We start from the raw sequence: 20,134 nt of genomic DNA on the forward strand, positions 1-20,134 counted from the left end.
TAAGGTAAGCTCAGATATGAACACCGGTTTTCAAGGGAGCTGCTGCGTTTCCTGGAGCCGTCGGAGCGCATGCGCGGTCTATTCTTCTAGTTTATTAATTTTTTTCAGACGAAAATGGCTGCCTCTCTCATCTAAACCTCTGCTAAAAGGATTAAATAAGCATGAAATAGCCATCGCAAATCGCAATCCTGCTTCAAGACAATATTCATGGACACCGAGGCGTAGTTTGTGCGCGCCGCTACAAAGATGTTGTGGCTGTTCAAGAAGGAAAATGTGTGTGATACGATTTTAACCCTTGCTATTCCATGATCCGCCTACAAATGAGGTACGAAGTAATCATTTTACCTACTTAAAATAGCTTCACATTTTTGGGGGGGCAGGCACAATTTCATCCTAGCATATGTGAGGTTTCTTTTCAAACAATAAGTTCTTCCTCGCTTTGTGTTGACATCAATTGCAATGTTTTGCACTGTGACGCTAAAAAGCTACATTTGCCCCACTAAAAGTAGCAATTCAGAAAATGCCCCTCACGGTTTCTTTGTGTGAGTTGGCACGTTGGTGTACAGAGACATGCCCTATTTACTCATTTCCTTTTCACACGTGTATATCTCCTCTGTTAACTCAACACTTGTATTTCTTTGCACCCCTACAGAAAATGATGCACCAGGTGACCAGCAGCAGTAATGACTATTGCATGAGTGGACTGGCAGAGGACTGTCAGCATCCTACCAGCCACTTTGACTTATGTAGCACACAATCCAACAAATTCTACCCCTCTCCTCCAAACCCCACTTTACAGCTGTCCCTCTCCAGCCTACCCCCTCTGCCACAGGGCATGCATAAACCCATAACATGCCAAATGCAAGAGACCCAGAACGAGTTCCAGCCCCAGACGGTGAGGATCAGGGCCGGTGAGGCTCCCGCGCCTGATGGCTCCAAGAAGAAGAAGGGCATAGTGAAATCGGGCAGACGAGGGAGGCCATCGGGGACCACAAAGTCAGCTGGGTACCGTACGAGTACAGGACGTCCGCTGGGGACCACAAAAGCTGCAGGGTTTAAAACCAGCCCAGGAAGGCCTCTTGGCACCACCAAAGCGGCAGGCTATAAGGTAAGCCCTGGCAGGCCCCCTGGCAGCATAAAGAGTCTAGCCCGGCTCAAGAAGCTGGAGATTGGCAATTGTGACGCCACCAAGAAACTAGACTTCAGCAACTGCAGCGGCCCCAAGAAACTGGACTACACTAGCTGTGATGTTGCACCCTTTCCATATGCCATGATGCCGAAAAGAGACCTGTGTGAGCCCAGTGGCAAAGCGGAGGAAACCAACGACTAGTTCTGAAGCTTTCTTTCTCTCCATTGCTTGAAATACATTTGTGTGCATGTGCAAGAGGATGTTGAGTACATTTCTCTAAAGGCGTGGGAAAGAAATAACTTTTTTTGTCATTGAAATCAGCTATGAAATAAATTTTCACTGTACAGTGTGGACATTGTCTTCATCCTGTCATAATAAACAACTGAAATCACTCCTATTTAGAAAGTATGTTATCCTGTTTGACAGTGATGCATGCATAGGAATTAATCACAATCAAATCAAAATAGGAAAGAAAGTATGTATTCATCATAGATCATAGTTTGTGGTTCAACACTCATTTGGAGAGTGGAGCTTTTTCTCTTTTTTTTTCCCCCCCCTGAAGCCTTTTGTTTCTCTGAGTTGTGACATGCTCTGTTGCAATGCTTTATCATTAATAATTTCTATTCCTTGTTGACATTTTTTACATTTATATATATATATAAAAATTCATTTTAGTACAGTTAATTCAGCTTTTTCCTGAGCATATGTGGAAGTGTAGTTGTCCTTTGTGTTGTCCAGTGCAATATGTGTTTCATTTTGTACTACTATACTGCATCAAAAAGAAATGAGAGCACTGAGATCATTTTTTTTATCCGCTTCAATTGGAGAATCTCAACACAATACCTTTTTGAACACAAGTTTTGCTATTTCTACACTTTGTGAGTATGGTTTGGACTATGTATTGTAATAGCCTCTCTTTGTCCTCACTCTCACTTCATAAAGCAGACCCAGACTGAAGTGTATGTTGTTATGCCGTTCATTAGAAAAAATTAATTTCAGCCAACAGACAAAAAAATGGCTCGTGGACTCTGTATTAAGCGCTAATGTACTGTATGTGAAACCAAAATAAAAGAAAGACAAAAACAAAAGCTCTTTGCTTGGTAACTTTTTTCTTTATTTACTGTCACTCAAATTGTAAACATGCAGTTCTTCCTGTTGACACAAGAGGTCTCATATCCCCAGACAATATAACTCACCTTGTGATAATACCTCTGTAGCTTTTGTTTAATTAAATCACAATACGCTTCCTGCACGCTTTATCTTTTTTGTCAGTGACATTACACGAGGTCATTGTAGTATTGATGAATCCAATAAACGAGAGCCCTGCTGCCGTCCTGTGAACGCCAGCTGATCCATTAGGGGTGGCTGAGCAACTTCACGCTTACATCTCTGTCCTGTTTCTGCTCGACCAACCAACACAAAAGCTTAAGGGAAAATTCACAACCTAAAGAAATGAGCCAACTGCCTAAATAGTAAATCTCTGTTTTCTGCACAGAGAGGTAAGTTCCTCTGCTGTCAAACCGACGTGAAGCCTGATGGTCTTTGTTTGATCTTAAAGGACTGCCTGGGCCACTGCAGCGCCTCTATTGTGCTCTCCATAGTTTACATGCGCGTATAATGGTTGGATCAGTTTCACTTACTATACGCGCACGAATCCCTATCAATGTTACACGAGATCATAATGAAACCGGGCTGCTTGGGCCTTATGGAAACAAAATACGACTTTTGTGTTGCGCCTGACTCCTTTTTGTGTTTTTCCTAAGCGCCTAGCGGCCTGTTTCCTCATGTCAGGACTCTCTAGAGAGGCAACATGGCGCACGGAGTTTAACCAGATAGGCCGACTTGACTGTATGCGCACTGCCATCATTTTGTTTTCTCGTCGCCCCCCTTCCATGAACACACAAGCCTATAGCCTTTTACCAGCTGTTAAATCGGTGCGGGCTGAGACAATGGCATAAGCAGAAACAGAGGGTAATTTCTAAAAAATGGGCCATTCATTCATTCATGCTTAACTAATAATAAAGGTGCTGTTATGTATATCATGGCTTATTTGCTGACTTTCAAACTGCACTTGGATGTACGCGCGTGCCTTTATGTGTGTGTGTGTCTCTCTGCGGGCGAGTGTGTGTATGTATGTGTGTGTGTGTGTGTCTGTGTGTATTAGAGTGTTAGAGTAGGGTGAGTGCCACGGCCCGGCAGACGGGGGGTTGGGTAGCTGTGCCGATTGGTTGCTGCTCACCAACACAGTCAGTCTGGGCTTGTTTTAACATAACCAGGGGCACCTCGACAGCAGGCACAAAAATCATGTAGTAAATAAGCTACAGTGACTGTTAGGGGACCAGTTATGGCACAGTGAATTTCGCCGCAGTTGATGTTGCAGCGTAATGGAGAGATTTGATTCTTATTTTGTGTTTAAGGTGACAGTTTTTGGAGGGCCGCCGCTGATGAGGCGATGAAGTGCAGAGAATGATAGCTGTGCCTTGGCCTAGTGCTGCTGCAGCGGGGATTGTGCAGATCCGCTTTCACAAATTGAGAAAAATACTCGCTTTGTGCCAAACTATCAAACATCCGCTGTTGGTTTCATGGTGACCGACATCCAAATGGTGAGTTTTTCGCGTTTTTCCACATGTTGATAGCCCTTTTTTAACTTGTTTCGATCAGTCCTTTTGTAAGTTAATAGCAGCTTCCTATGTCGGTGTGTGGCTGTGTAGCTTATTTGTGTGAGCCACTCTGTATTTCTGTGATGGCTCAGTGTCACCACCTCCACCACAGCCTGTGCGCTCCTCCATTGATTATAATATCCAGCGATCGCTAAGACATGCTATCACCAGACAAAGCGGCGCTATTTTCTGATAGTTTGTGAATGAATTTGTGAACGGAGCAGGTCAGTAGGCTAGTTGTATCCTGTGTTTTGCCTTGTGGCGTCCGACGGCCTCTAGTATGGAGGCCAGCAATGTCGGCTTATTAGTGTGTGTGTGCAGTGCATGGCTGTATGCTTCTTTATGTGTTTCTGTCGCACAGAATATGATTGTCGCTCAGTTTCCGCGGTGTTTTTGAGAGCCAGTTAGTACGTTACCAAGCAAATTACATTGTACAGTGCATGAGCCTCAGCAGTCACTCTTATATCACAGTAAGAAACCCAAATCCATAGGTTTGCAGGACTAATCATCTTTTTTTTTTCCTTCTCTGACAGGATAGAGCCATGCCAACATGAATCACTCATACAGAGGGGCTGTTAGGGCAGGCTCAGTGTTTGGCTCAGACCAAACAGAACTGAGGCCCCCCAATGGCCTTACCACTACTTCCTATGGAAACCAATGTGGCAGTGCTAAGCGTGGGTCAGACCAACCGTCGGTCATGCAACTGCAGTCCTCCAGCCTCAAACAGCCACCTGTCCAGGGGTACAATCAGCCAGAGCGATCCCACCGCTACAACCCGCTGAGGAGGCTCCAGGACCTGAACAGTCTGGTCAACAGGTCTGACCAAGGGAGCCACCAGAGAGACCTTCATGTTAGGAACCACTTGCACTCTCCGAGCCCAATCAGCGATGATGATGATGATGAGTTTGAGGCTCCATCAATTCAGCTGCCCCCATCTCCAGGTAATGATGAGATGGAGCCTTTCAAAGGCCTCCAGGACATGGACAGAAATGGCTTCTCCCCTCACAGTCCTGACAGCTTGGAGCGCTGTTCCCCTGTTCCCAATGGCTGTCTTCACTTTGAGTCCACGCTGTTTGACAGTGGAGACATCAAGGAGGAGGATGAGGAGGGGCAGGATGAGAACGATGAGGAGCTGACACCTTTTCACCACTCCCCAAAACTGAGTCAGGACAGAACCTTGACTGACTGTAAGACCACCACGTGCAGCTCAGGAGTGGATAACCAGAGAACATATAAACCCGCTGTCTTCAATCTGATGTCAAAAACTATATCAGAACTTAATCCCACACTAAGCCCCAGTGCACTGCCTGAAATCAGCATAGCAGATGGATGGAGTATGGGTGAGGATTCAGACAGTGATGGTGAAATGACCTCTCCTCTCGATCATGGTCTTATTTCACCGACTGGCACCAACTCCAACGTGAGTCTGAAACACCTGGGATACTTACTGGGAAATCTCTATGCTACAAGGCCACATAATGTTATCAAGATTAATTTTGGTCACTCAGTTCCATTGGGGATACCACTAAGCTTGCCTATGCATCACAGTGATATTTAAGTATAATTGTATTATACTTTAACCACCTTCATGCATTGCCCTATCTGTAACTATGCACTAAATATAATTCGATTGATCTTCCACAAATGCATTACACCACATAATGGCAGCAAAATAAAGTACATTTCACAAGGTAATAAAATATGTATAAATGTATATTAGACGACAGGTAATTGAACAAAATAAGTGCAGCCATGACAGGAAATGCCTGTAATTAATCATTCATTTACTCATAACAATATTCCTTAGAACTTCAGTGCAGTCATGGCATGAATTATAACTTTATTGTAGTTATGTGGTGTCACATTTGAAACAAAAGATTTTTAGACCCTGTTTGTCTTCTACATAATGTAATGATGTGTTTGCATTGTGCTGTGTAGTCCAGCAGCCCAAAGAAAAAGCCCCTTCCAGCGGTGAAGTACTTGGAAGGGGACTTGGTGTGGGCAAAATTCAACAGACGGCCCTGGTGGCCCTGCCAGGTCACCTGTGACCCACAGCACGGGATTCACACTAAGATGAAAGGTGAGATTGGTGTAATCAATGTGGATACCATGTAAAAGTTTCCCCAACAAAGGGAGCTTTTGTTGAATTACACTTTAACACTGAGCTGTTCAAAACAAAATCATGTTTCATGCACAAAGTCCCAAGTATTTTTAACATCCGTGGCTTTTGTTTTTACTTGTATTCATATCCAAAATTTACCAGTATTTTGTTGCTCCAGCTCCTAGTCACCGTCCTTGCCGGATCTATTTTCTGGAGACGATCGGTGAGATAGCAGAGTCTGCCTGGGTCTCGGGAAAAGCCATTCTTCCTTTTGAGGGAGGTCATCAGTTTGAAGACCTTCCGGTGCTTAGACGGAGAGGGAAGCAGAGGGAAAAAGACTACAAGTACACGGTAAATTTATTACATGACCTCAGAAGTCTTTTGAAAGGTTATTGTAAACATCAAATTTCAATGTTGATTTTGTTTTTTGCAGATACCGAAGAGTTTACTGACGGCGTGGAAAGTCAGTGTGGCAGAAGCTGAGTATCTGCTCCCAGATCGACAACGGAATACCCAAAGTATGCGTACTGTATCCTTCAACGGAGAAGATCGAGTACCCAGCCCACTGCTACCGGAAAAATCACAAAAGGACTCCTCTCTCTCTGTGGACCCTGGTAGATCCCCGTCACCCAGCACTGCCCCCAATGGAAATGAGCACCATCCCATCACAAACTCTGCTATAATTCAAGCCACCAGAAACAAGGCTTGTAAGAAGAAAAAGAAATGCTTGTCTGACATATTTGGCCATATAGTAGGTGGATCAAAAGAATCATCTACCATCATGGACATGGTTGATAAGTTTCACACACCAACTCATGCACTAAAAGAAGAGCCCAAGGACTCCCCTTACGCTGACTTGGATTCAATTCCAACGCTCCATCGTCCTAAACGGACAGAATTATCCCCAACACAGGACTTGGACAAATTGGTCAGAAAACAACAGGGTTGCAAAAAAGTTAAAAATAAGTGCACAGAGAAAATGAGCAGTCCCAACAATGCTGATTCTCGTGATTCCTCTAGTATTTCGACAAATAAGTTGAGTTCTGTTGATACAAAGTCTCATCAGGGTTTGGGCAGCTGTAATGAATTGCTGGACAGTTCAAATGATAAGCACTCTCTGCATCTTCCTGCCAGTAGTCGTCTCATGACAAGGGCCCTCAAAGCGGAGGAAGAAACAGACCTCAAAGATGCACTGGCTGCCAGCCAAATCTCAACAGATGATCGCGTACATGACGATCATGATAATACACCTTGTAATGTTCATATTAAAACTGATTTGTCCCCTAACTGGCAATCGCCTAGCAATGTATCAGCCTGTACAAGTCACAGCTCTCCAAAAAGGCGTGCAAGAAAACCTGATAAAAAACTCATTCGTAATGGCTCATTGATGAAGTCAAAGTGTCCAGGCTCTAGTGTACCCAGTGTGCACCCTGTTAAGATTAAGACAGAGAACATTGTCTCAGAGCCATCTTCCTGCTCCTCACCTTCCTCATCACTCTCTCCGATGGATGCCTTCCAGGATGTCAAGGAACTGACGTTTAAATCTCTTGTGAAGGAAGACAGCAGTGACTCTGAGTTAAGTACATTTCGGCCCAACTCTAATTATAAATTCAGTACCTTCCTGATGTTCCTGAAAGACATACATGATACGAGAGAAAAAGAGGGTAGACCCTTGACTCTTCCACCCTCACCTGTCCTGATCAAGGAGGAACCCATGGTTATCCCTAACTCTTCACAAGATGACCCGTTGAAGGTTTCCTTTGGCGGTCAGACTCAAGGTGACTGGGCATCAGGGATCAAAACGGAGAACGGCCAGCCAGGGAAACCTCCAACACCGCACAACACAGCGGTCAAAACCAAGAGCAGGACCAAACCTATCATGACAAATGACACCTACTATTGTGAAGGGATTCCTGTTTACTCACAAATCAGTAACTCCGACAAGCAACGTAGAAAACAACGACTGCCTGCCAAGCTGAAAGTTAGCATACCTGGCCTTTCTCCTGAACTGGCTGACTTAGCCTATGGCAGGGAGTTTGTTAGTGGCCACGCTGACTTAGCTGAACCTGTATCTCGCCCTCCTGTCCCTGCTGATCCCTCCACTAGCTACCTCGATAAGAGTTCTGAATCCAAAGTGGCACCAAAAAAGCGCTGGCAGATGGTTGAGGAGGTCACTGAAAAGGTGGCTGAGGTTGGAAGTGTGAGTGGGGCAGCTGGTGAGGTGAACGGCTCCTACGCCACGAGAGGAACACCGGATTATGCTCTAAAACTCAGAGCTGAAAAGCAGACGGAGAATCACTCGCAGTTCTCAGAGAAAAATGACACCGTCGGTAAGATCCAAATTGCTGCTATTCCATTTGTCCACCGTTAGAGTGAAATAAAGTAGAAAATAATACATATGACTTTTGTTTACACAGCACACTCAGAAAACAAACGCCTGCGGAAACCAAGTAAAAGGCTGCTTGAGTCAACGGAGGAGTATGAACAAATATTTGCCCCAAAGAAAAAATCAAAGAAAAACATCCAAGAACCTTCCAAGATGGTAAGTTTTCCACCTCTCTTTTTGTCCTCTATAATACAATGGGAAATTCTTTATCTTCAGACACCTATTTCTTGTTTGCATTCTGTTTTTACACTAGTAAATATTAACATCATACATAATTTAAAATGACCCAGATTCATTTATATCCTTAATACAACAAACCAGAATAGGAGGGGACATATGCTGCATACTAAAATTGTCAGGGAAGCTGAGGCATCTATACACGTTATTTTGTCAGCTGTTTGTTTTTGCACTTTGCAGAGTCTCAGTTTGTCAGGAGCTACTCCCTGTATTTGTGTATACGGGGATATTTCTTGGCTCTTGACGGCATTATTTGCATTGGAAAGAATACTTAGGACATCTTTTAGAGTTGACAAAAATGGTTTACTTTTGCTGGACAAAATCAAATGAATGAGAACACTTCCGCTCGGAGAGAGGAAACTTTTCCGCCATTTCTGATAGAAGCTTTGTCATTTGAAGAGAGTGACGTGTAATTATGATTAAAACAAAATCAGGGTTGGATGTGATTTGGAAAAAAAAAGACTGCTTACACTGAGATTAATGACTCACTTTTCAAAACGAATACTAAAACTGAAAGTGTAATTTGTTATTATTCTTAATAATTCAGTTGGAGCACACGCCCACAATAAGGTGCTAACCACTGTCTTATTTGACAACATAATTTTTCTTTACTCTAAAACGCACAAGGCATTACTGGAACTTAATACTGTGGTTTGTTTCTGCCTCTCAGGGTCCTGGAACAACCAGTGATAATGTTGCGCAGCAGACATCAGGGATGACAGCACTTCCCAATGTCAGCGACGCCACACTCGAGACTGTTACCTCACCCTCCACCTCAGCCTCAGCCTTGGTTTCTGTAGAGCCCACCAAGGCCCCGGCCGTACTGGAACAGAGTCTCTCTCAGGATGGGCCTCCTCCTGTAGCACACTCGGCGCCCACAGCCACAACACAACCCTCCCTCTCCACAGACACAGCAGAAGGAACAGATCTACCTCTTAAATCTGGTAAATAGACTCTTCAGTTGAAGTTTGTCTTGCATGTTGTCGTCATCATTTTGTCCAGTATCAACTGTCCTGCAGTATGATGTCGAATACTAAGAAATGAATATGTGAGGAACAGCCCACACAAAGTAAAGCTCCTTTCAGTTCTTTAATTTTAGAAACACCACTTGTCAAGATTTGGGAAACGGGAGCCTTACAGTGTGTGGGCTGTGTTTCACCTAATAATTAACATCTGCTCAGTAGCTGCCTTAGTTAAAGACTAAGATTATGCATGCCTCTACTGCTCTTCTTTGCCAGGATATGGAATTATTTTCTTTGTTGACATGTTATGTGTTGAGGTTGAAGAGATGATACATATTCGTGTTATAATTGTTTTTGGTACAGGATCAGCAACTCAAGAAAGAAAGAGGCCAAGGAAGCCTTCACACAAGGTCCTGGAATGCACTATAGAAGAAGTGTCTCTTACTCCTGCAAAGAAAAAGGTATGTTGGGATTTAGAAGGAGGCTGTGCTTGTGTGTATGTGTGTATATACCTCGAAGGAGTTGGAAATATTTCTGTGTTTTCACCATTTGTTATGTCTATGCATTGTAGGAGTCAAAGAGACACATTGGAATTACCTCAGAGGTTAAGGTGGTGCTCACGGACACTCAGGTATCATAAAAGTCAAGTTGAAAACTTAGCTGATAATCCCACTGAGTTCCCTCACACGCCACCATAACAGTGTAATGCCACAATTGTAGTTAATCATCGTGTACACAATGAATTCTTGCTTTGCACAGGTTGGATCTGTGAGGAAAGACAGACCCATACCCGGCACATCGTCTGCCTCCCAGCCGCCAGAGAGCAGCAGTCTCCTTGGGGTTTTCACCCCAACCAGGCCTCCCAGCCCCGCAGGGCCCAAGACCCCCAAGCAGGAGGCAGAGACAGAGGGATGTAGCATTGGGGAGAGACAGAACTTACCCAATGGAACACTAACTCTAAAATCTGAGGTCTGGATATTGCACTGTTCAGTCAGTTCAGTTTGTGTTGCTGAATGCTTGCATAAGTTATCTTTAAGAGACAGAAACAGAATCTTAAGTGTCAGGTCAACTACTATAGCAGCATGCTTGAGTAATAACTACTTATTGTTCGTTTCTGTAGGTGCCCTCTCCTGGTTTGAATGATAGTCTTTCCTCCCAGGTGGATGTAAAAGGGAAAACAGGAGCTACAGCCTTGAAGGAGAATGTCTGTCAGGTGAGACAGTCTAACAGGGAGATTTTTTTTGGAGTAGAGTAGATTTCTTTACTTTATTGCAGCCTGTAAAACAAGGACTTTAAAACACTTACGCCATATCTAAACTCATGTCATAATATACATAAGATATTGCTATATCAGTGCTACTGCATCATATCGTGTACTTGTTTGTATCTTGCTGCAGGTGTGTGAGAGGACAGGGGACCTGCTGGTGTGTGAAGGCCAGTGCTACGGAGCCTTTCACCCGCAGTGTATTGGCCTGTCAGCGGCTCCCAAGAAGAAATTCTTCTGTCGACAATGCACCACTGGTGGGTACATGATGAAATGTTTTCCAACAATCCCACCAGGCATTTAGCTGTGGAAAAACTCTGGAAACTCCACTGAACTTCTTCTGTTGCTTTCAGGTGTCCACTCATGCTTTGTTTGTAACAAGCCTGGTAATGGGGTGAAGCGATGCATTATCCCTCTCTGTGGGAAGTTCTACCACACGGAGTGTATTTTGGCCTACTCGGCCACCCAGCCACACAACAAAGGCTTCCGCTGCTCCCTGCATGTCTGTCTGTCCTGCCACATCACTAACCCCCTCAACCTCTGCAGCTCTAAAGGTAAGCTCTATGTTATCATGAGGATTTAAACTACACAATATGATAAGTTTAACATGAGAATTACTGAGAAAAAGGCATTTTATTCAATTTGGTCCTAAACCGACGATACACGGTGCAACTTATACGCAATTTGTTGCATGTATTTTTGCTGCTGCTTTGTCACCAAACCCATTTCGAACAATTCAGATGATAATGCAGTCCTGGTTCATGATTTTTACTCGATGGAATTCCAAAACAACTCAGTTACATGCAACCAAATAATAAGAAAAAGTTTCACATGTAATCTCGACCTAATACAGGACCGCCTGAAGTTGTGGGGATCTTGGACTTTCTTGTTTGTATGCACATTAGTGTTCATGCTTCTTGAACCTCTCATGGTAAATCCAGGAAAATCCAGCTCTCTACACCTTCCAACAAGAATCAGAGTTCTCCAGCAGTTTTAGTTCTTTCACTTCGTTTTTCTGCCAATCCTGGACTGAGGCACTGTGGCACTCAAATTGTTTCAAATTGTTTCAAATTGCAGGTGGTGCACAACCTCATGTGACTCCCAGACACCCAGTCATTTTGACCGTGCACGCTCCAGCCTGTGCATTTATGCATGAACCAGCCCAAACTAGTCCTGTGTAGGACCCCTATTTTTTTCTTCAGAACTGTCTAAATCCTTTAAGGCAGGGATTCAATTAGGTGCTGGAAAAGCTCCACAGGGGACTTTGGTCCATGCTATGACAGCATCATACTGTTCCTGCAGATTTTGTGGCATCACATTGATGCTACAATCTTCCTGCTCTGCCTCATCAAAAAGGAGCTTTATTGGGATGAGACCAAGTAACTGTAGTACAGTAAAGTCACTGTCATGTTCTCGGAAAAAAACTTGAGAAAAATATGCATTATTCTTGCCAAACTCCCCTGAAGTCATTATTTAGATATGTTAATTTTTAGGGCTGCAGCTCACAGGATTGATTTTGTTTATTGCACTATTCTTAGTGAACTCTGATCACCGAGGTTTGTGAATATCCTGGGAGGTGGGCTGTTTCTGAGATACTGGAACAAATGTTTCTGATGGCAACACTCACACAATGTTAAAAGAAACCCCCACTATTACTTGAACAGTAATTGAATCTCTGAGTGTTGTCTGCATGGTTTATACTTTATTTATATGTGACTCACTGTCTGGAGGAGTGAGCTGCTTGTGGCCACTTTATTAGGTGCAGCTCTCCATTAACTCAGGGTTTATTCTTTGGCATGTCTGCTCAACGCCATTAAGACGTGTTCATGGTTCCTTAGGTCCCAAGAGGGATGCTGGCTGTTTGATCTGGCACTTCAAATTATTTTTCAAAAGATGGCTTGGAATTAAACACAGAATGTCACAGGCGGATGTTGAACTCAACACATTTAAATGATCGTTTGAGACTTGTGTGTGCCCTGCAGTACCATTTCTTGTGATGGTCCTTTTAAAAATTCTGTTTTTATGTGTGTGATAAGGCTGTGGGTGAGTGTGGGTTGGAAAAACAATATGAGAGAGTGCAGTGAAGACTAAAGGTCCGTTTGAAGCATTGCATGAAGCATTTATTGGGCTGTGATTGTTAGGATTCTTTGTAACATGAAGATGATTTACACTTTATTGTCAGCCGGGGCTGATATTTTTCTTGCAGCAGCAGTTCCATTTGTATCACACATATTTGCACATAGCAATAAAGAAATTAAGACAGGAGACAAAGATTTACATTACAATCAGTGCAGGCAATACTGAGTGCAGAAATCAATGTGCTTCAGTGTACATTTGATCTTTTATTTGATAACTCTAATGGTACTAGTTATTTATTATTATTATTTTAAATGTATCTATTTTTACATGAGAAATCCAGATGGTTTTGGATATGTAAGGAAAAGAGTACACATATGAACTAAAATTTGAGCCAGAATCAGCATCATAATGTGGAGGTGGACATGCCCGATTTACATATTCATCACCTCAAGTGCTCTTGTAGGTGGCTGGATATCCCCATATGCAACTCCAGTTTTGAAGTAGAGGAGCAAGGTGCATGCATATATTGATTAAAGCACCACTGTGCGGCACTCAGATCAGACCCTTTCTGTTGTTGTAATTTTTATTACAGCTGCAAAAACATTCAGAGGCAGAGCTCTGTGCTTGATTAGGTAATTGTTAGAAAGCTTGCGTGAAATGTTGATACGTGTGTTTGCAGAGATTAAGCTGTCTGCGCTCTGCTGTGTTTCGGTGCAGGTCGATTGGCTCGATGCGTGCGCTGCCCTGTGGCCTACCATGCCAATGACAACTGCATGGCAGCGGGCAGCTTGGTGCTGGCAAACAACAGCTTCCTCTGTCCCAACCACTTCACTCCCCGCAAGGGCTGCAAGAACCATGAACACATCAACGTCAGCTGGTGCTTTGTCTGCTCCGAAGGTGAGTCCGGATGTTTTTTTGAACTCTCCAGTATCATCAAAGCTGATCTAGTAGTAGCTGATAAGTCATTTACTTTAAGCTTACCTTTGTTACACTTTTTTCAAACTGTAATCATGTTTTATTTGCGAAGAAAAAAGGGCAGCAGCTGCAAAGTGTCTTACTTTTTAGGCAGGGCATAACACTCTTTAAATTATTTCCCCCTTGGCTATGTCATCTTTAAACATAATAATTCTCTCAATGCCAACTATACACAAAAGCCCAGTGAGTCTAAGAGCCGAGCTGTTCTCAAGCAGTGATCAGTGATTATGTCACATTTTTTTGCAGTTAAATTAGAAGAAATCAGGAATCGTTTTATTTAGACCCCCTCACACATTAAAAAATGCCTGTAATGAACGAGGCATTCCATCAGCCAATGTGACACTAAGCTCCTGGAAATTTAACAGAATTTTTTTATTGTTGACTTCAGCTTTGATGAACATGTAAAGAGCGTGGTGCACTCTTTATTTCCTCAGTTAAGAACTGTTTCCAAAATGGACAGATTTTTTTCATCACTGGGCAAACATGAGTTATTATCTCTGGCTAGAATTTTAACTGATGTATATAATAGATCACTTAAATCCACCTCACTGGTTTCCTGTTTGGTTTGGAAATTATTTTAAGATTTGACTTCTGGGTTCGGTGAGCTATCCTTTGAGGCGATGTGCAGCTTCAGATCTCAGGGCCCTTGTGAACATTTTAGTGTAGACTTCAGACCAAAGTTGACTAGGCGCTCTTGTTCGCAGCCCTGAGGCTTTGAAACGACTACCTTTGTTGATTGTATATGTTTTAATGTGTTTTTTACAATGTCTGCAAAATGCTACATGTCATCACCAGCTGAATAGAGCAAGGAGACGGTCAATACAACACATTTTTTTTCAGCTTAGCAAAACATGAGCTTTTTGAGCTGTATGGATACGCCTGAAGTTGGGAAATGTCGTTTTTCACTTTCTTGTAGTCTCAGTTGCATGTTGTGCTGTGGTCTTGTAGGGGGCAGTCTGCTGTGCTGCGAGGCCTGCCCTGCTGCTTTCCATCGGGAATGTCTGAACATGGAAATGCCTCAGGGCAGCTGGTTTTGCAATGACTGTAAAGCTGGAAAGAAGCCTCGCATCAAAGATATTTTGTGGGTCAAATGGGGACGTTACAGGTAAAACAAGAAAAAAACAAAAAAAAACAAACGTCAGCCCTGTTTTGACACTGTTTCTCCACAAAAGCCCAGTCTGTACCTTTTGACCCACTTATTTCACTTGTTTAGGTGGTGGCCTGCAGAAGTTTGTCTTGCAAAAGACGTCCCCAATAACATCTTGAGGATGAAGCATGAGGTGGGAGAGTTCCCAGTGCAGTTCTTTGGCTCCAAGGACTTTGTGTGGACCTACCAAGCCCGAGTCTTCCCCTACATGGAGGGTGACACACACAATATAGAGAAGATGGGCAAGGGCGCTGACGCAATCTACAAGAAAGGCATGTAGTCTGTAAAGTGTATTTTTGCAAGTGCTCACTCGAAACAAGTTATTGCACATCTTCATTTTAGTCTGGTTTGATCAGGGCTCAAGTTTGCTTTTATTATTCTTAATAAATACCGTATCTGTCCTCCTAGCTCTGAGTGAAGCAGCTGAGCGGTTCAGAGAGCTTCAAGCTGAGAAGGAGATGAAGCAACTTCAGGAGGACAGGAAGAATGACAAGAAACCTCCCCCATACAGACACATAAAGGTACTTTGTATCTGCAAACACACACATTTTCCTTTACTAACCTGACTCATGAACAGTCCAGTGACTTCTATGCATATTGTCTGTTTTTCTTTTAGGTGAACCGACCAATTGGGAAGGTGCAGATCATCACGGCAGACCTGTCGGAGATCCCGCGCTGTAACTGCAAGGCGTCTGACGAGAACCCGTGCGGCATAGACTCGGAGTGCATTAATCGCATGCTGATGTACGAGTGCCACCCTCAGGTGTGCGTGGCAGGGGAGCGATGTCAGAACCAAGCCTTCACGAAGCGCCAGTACACCCCTGTGGAGATCTTCAGGACACTGTCCCGCGGCTGGGGTTTACGCAGTGTCTGCGACATCAAGAAGGTCGGTGGCTGGGACAGTTTTTAAAGGAATAGTCAAATGTTTTGGGCAAAAATACCCTTTTTTTGACTTACCCAGACTGAGATTGATGTTTGATACCATTTTCGCCTCTGTACATTTATCATACCACATTTATCCTTGTGTCTATCGCAGTGGTCTGGGCACCGCTGATGGTATAAGTAGATCTGGCCCAAATTAACTTCTCCTAAAAAGACTCTTTATTACAAGACATTTATTTCCAATACATGATGCATTGTGTTAATACCCGTTGAAACCGAACCACCTGGTCATAAAGAGGTGAAAATAGTATCGAACATCTCTGTCCAAAATGTTGGAGTGTTCCTTTGATAAATGTTCTATATGAGTTTGACTGTGTTTATCTTATCCCCTTGTTTGACCATGTCTTTGTTGCCATCTGTCTCACTTTGTCAGGGTGCTTTTGTGAATGAATATGTGGGAGAGGTGATCGATGAGGAAGAATGTCGAGCGAGGATCCGACACGCCCAGGAGAACGACATCTGTAACTTCTACATGCTTACACTGGACAAGGTGAGTCCTCCTGCTGCACCCAAACAAAATCTGTAAACAGCACTACGTGGAGCTCACAGCTGATTTGTAATGCAAATCAAACACCTGGTGCATTTCCTAAACCGATTTGCACATTGTCAGGACCGGATTATTGATGCCGGGCCCAAGGGGAACCAGGCGCGCTTCATGAACCACAGTTGCCAGCCGAACTGTGAGACCCAGAAGTGGACTGTGAACGGAGACACCAGGGTGGGGCTGTTTGCTCTGCAGGACATCCCAGCAGGTTTGAGTGGCATACCTCAACTCGTTCTGGCTAAGTGTTGTTTTTTTTTTTTTATGTTGTGTGTGGAGTTTGATTGTATTCTCAGTGAGTGGAATGCAGATGATTTTATACTCAATGGAGCTAATGCCGTTCATACAACAGGTGTGGAGCTGACTTTCAACTACAACTTGGAGTGTCTTGGTAACGGGAAGACGGTTTGTAAATGTGGAGCGTCCAACTGCAGCGGTTTCCTGGGTGTTCGACCAAAGGTGAATACTTAACTGTTTCTCAGATTCAGCCTTAGTCATGGTTTTCAAAGACTCCCGGAGGTCTTGAGGGGCTCTAGGGGTCCTCAGCCAAATGAGGAATAATGTAATTCACTACAGATTGTTACAGTACAAAAAAGTGAGTTTATGTCATGTTATGTTTCAGTCTCACTTTGAATCTGTTTGTCAGTATGCAGCTATGATATCCATACCAGTTAGTGCTGAACACAAACTAAAGTATTTTTTTCCATGGCTAAATGAAAGTCAACTTCTTGGGGGTCCAGAATATGAACAAGTTTGGAAACCCCTTGTCTAAAGCACACTTGCAAACAATTAGATAGTATTCTCGCCATCTTTTCCTGAATTTTGAACTTGACGGCAGAGCTGCTGTAATACATTGATTTGTCAAATAATCAATATGTTGCCAACTATTAAATTGATTGGCATCTATTTTGATAATTGATTAATTGAGTCATTTTTGAGTCGGAAATTTCCAAATTCTCTAATTCTAGCTTCTCAAATGTTTCTTTAGTCCTCTTTGACTGTAAACTAAATATCTTCGGGTCGTGGACTGTTGGTTGAGACAAAACAAGACATTTGAGGACATCACTTTGTGGGATGTGGGAAATTGTGATTAACGTTTTTCGCCATTTTCTGACATTTTATGGACCAAACAACTGATGGATTAATCAAGAAAATAATCGACGGATTAATTGATAATGAAAATAATTGTTAGTTGTATGTTCTTGATATCCAGAACCAGCCGTCAGCGGAGAAACTGAAGCTGAAGGAAGGGAAGAAGAAGGTCTCTGTGAAGAAGAAGAGCAAGCCACAAGTGACCAAGGAGAGGGAGGATGAGTGCTTCAGCTGTGGTGACGGAGGACAGATCGTGTCCTGTAAGAAGCCCGGCTGCCCAAAGGTGTACCATGCCGACTGCCTCAACCTGGCCAAGAGACCTGCAGGCAAGTGGGGCGGAGATGGGTCACTATTTACGAAGTGTAGTTCCCCCCTAGATGGTAGTCTTAAAGGGGAGTTCATTAATCAATAATTTTTTTTCAAGCTGACATCAAAAACAGCATTGTCAAGAAATTTACATTTACATTTAAAACAAAGCTAGCTGATTGGAATGTCTTTCACTGTTAATTGGTCACTTACTTCCATTATTGAGCAGCTAAAAATGCATTGCAAATGCATGGTGATTGTTTTTGTTCCAAATCAGAGTATAGGCCAGAATATGTTTTTTAGTTTTGAAAGCCAGAATTCTCAACTCTTTGTCAAACCCCTGCAGTTGTATAACATCGTCATTTTGTGCTTAGGGGACAGCAGGGATCTTATTTTTGTGCCTTTATCCTCAAAATGACCAAATCGCATTGGCTATACAGAGCATTAATGGTGAACTTGTGCCCACAGGGCGATGGGAATGTCCTTGGCATCAGTGTGACATCTGTGGTAAAGAGGCCGCCTCCTTCTGTGAGATGTGCCCGAGCTCCTACTGCAAGGAGCACCGTGAAGGCATGCTCTTCATTTCCAAGCTGGACGGCAAGCTGTCCTGCAGTGAACATGACCCTTGTGGGCCCGAGCCGCTGGAACCAGGAGAGATCCGTGAATATGTGCCCAACATGACCTCCATGAGGCCCGGGGCCATGGCCTTGCCTCTCCCTCCTTCTCTGGCCCCAGACTCCAGAGCCCATCCTGCTGCTGCCCTCTCCTCCCCCGCCGGCCTGGCCGCGCCGGCCAAACACGAACTTCCCCCTCGTCTCTACATCAACACAAAGACCTCTACCTCGAGCTTCATCCCCCCTGGCAGGTCCTACCTCACAGGCAGAACTGAAGGGACGGCGTTTTCCACTCTTTCCTCTTCCAAGGACGAGAAAGAGGACGGCGAGGTGGAGGACGGGGAGGTGGACGAGTTAGAAATGGAAGAGGTGGAGGAGGACGACGAGGAAGAGGAGGAGGACGACGATGAGGACGACGACGACGATGATATGGAAGCGATGGAGATCGTGGAAGATGAGGAGGACGAACAGCAGTTTGGAACTGATGGTGAACTGATGGGGGAGGAGGATGACGACGACGAGGGGGGAGATGTGTTTGACACTTGGGGGGACTATGTGGAGGAGGACCCTGACGACGGTGAGGTGGAGGGGGAGGACATGGAGGAGTGGGGGAGAGTGGAGGATGATGACAAGTGAGCTACGTCGCCTCCTTCGGACATCATCCATCCATTCCTTTGTTAACTACTCCGCAGACAGCTCTCGGTAGCCGTTTAGAGGAAATAAAACATAGGGAAAGACTGAGAGAGGTTGTCTTTTGGTACCTGGTTGAGTGCGACACTGCCTTCGTTTTGGTACTGCATTGCCTTCCCATCCCCGGGGCTGTGGGGATGTGTACTGGTGCTAAGGCTCGAGGACTACTCCACTCAGTCTGCTATACTTCTTTTGTTGATATGTTCATTTGTGTCTGGTGCTGTCATGTTCTTTTGTTCTTTCTCTCAAAGTTGTTTACATTTTTTTGCCTTTTTTTTTAATGTTTGGAATATAAAAAAGGATGAGAAGTCTCACCCGACCACTGACTGTCATCACGAGGGGCATCCTGTCTTGTTGTCATTGTCTTAATCTTGTCTTTCTACATTACTAGAGTGGTCAGAATAATGTTCTCACTGATAAACAATATATAGATATAAATATATAAATATATATATATATATAGAAAAAGAGACACAGCACCACTTGCTTGATTCTTCTTAACGAATGCAAAAATAAACCCATCGGAATCATCCGACTTGCACAGCTTCTCATGGCAGATAAGTCATCTCTTTTTGTGATTCACCATCCCGTCTAAATTCATCCTCCTTGTCCATCCGGCAGGTAGGTCAGAGCCGCCAAAATCAAAACACTGTCACGACATTCCATGAGCTCAGCGCCACTCATGCATCACAAACACCCGGCTGCGCACACATGCAACTGTTTTCCCATCTGATGAGTTAAAGAAGAATCGGTGTATTTCATTTCTTGGCATCCAGCATTTCATTGCCACATGAACCGCACTCTAGAGTATCTGAAAGAATCAACAATATATATATATCAGGAGGTCAGATTTAAGTATATGGCTGCAAGTTGTCAGGTTTTGTATGTTTCAGTGTAAATATTTAGTAAATGATCAAGCAATACAAGTCATATGATGACTTCCGGCATAAAGATTTTTTATTAAGAATTTTTTTTTTTTTTTTTTACACCTCTAACATGGGTCTTGTGG

At 43.7% G+C, this 20,134-nt stretch overlaps 2 protein-coding genes across 4 annotated transcripts; both read left to right on the plus strand.

Annotated features, from left to right (window-relative positions):
• Positions 1–50: 50 nt before the first annotated feature.
• On the plus strand, positions 51–2,217 carry LOC115366091 (UPF0461 protein C5orf24 homolog). Its single transcript, XM_030061328.1, has 2 exons — positions 51–325; positions 653–2,217. The coding sequence occupies exon 2, from the start codon at positions 656–658 to the stop codon at positions 1,328–1,330; it is 675 nt and encodes a 224-aa protein (XP_029917188.1). The 5' UTR covers positions 51–325; positions 653–655; the 3' UTR covers positions 1,331–2,217.
• A 189-nt stretch (positions 2,218–2,406) lies between these two features.
• Positions 2,407–19,671, plus strand: nsd1a (nuclear receptor binding SET domain protein 1a). 3 transcript variants are annotated; one of them, XM_030061325.1, is made up of 24 exons: positions 2,407–2,628; positions 3,547–3,732; positions 4,323–5,209; positions 5,728–5,869; positions 6,069–6,241; positions 6,324–8,220; positions 8,308–8,432; positions 9,184–9,457; positions 9,839–9,936; positions 10,047–10,106; positions 10,235–10,444; positions 10,596–10,688; positions 10,873–10,996; positions 11,093–11,293; positions 13,536–13,715; positions 14,742–14,898; positions 15,007–15,212; positions 15,349–15,461; positions 15,557–15,826; positions 16,256–16,372; positions 16,493–16,634; positions 16,776–16,882; positions 17,637–17,841; positions 18,290–19,671. In XM_030061325.1, exons 3-24 carry the CDS (start codon positions 4,340–4,342, stop codon positions 19,069–19,071), a joined length of 6,546 nt encoding a protein of 2,181 aa, XP_029917185.1. In that variant the 5' UTR covers positions 2,407–2,628; positions 3,547–3,732; positions 4,323–4,339; the 3' UTR covers positions 19,072–19,671. The 3 variants fall into 3 exon arrangements, with proteins under 3 accessions (XP_029917185.1, XP_029917187.1, XP_029917184.1); XM_030061327.1 differs by lacking the exon at positions 3,547–3,732; XM_030061324.1 differs by lacking the exon at positions 2,407–2,628 and having other exon boundaries at positions 3,365–3,732.
• The last annotated feature ends 463 nt before the right edge of the window (positions 19,672–20,134 follow it).

Source organism: Myripristis murdjan, chromosome 10, assembly GCF_902150065.1.
Source record: "Myripristis murdjan chromosome 10, fMyrMur1.1, whole genome shotgun sequence".
NCBI lineage: Eukaryota > Metazoa > Chordata > Actinopteri > Holocentriformes > Holocentridae > Myripristis > Myripristis murdjan.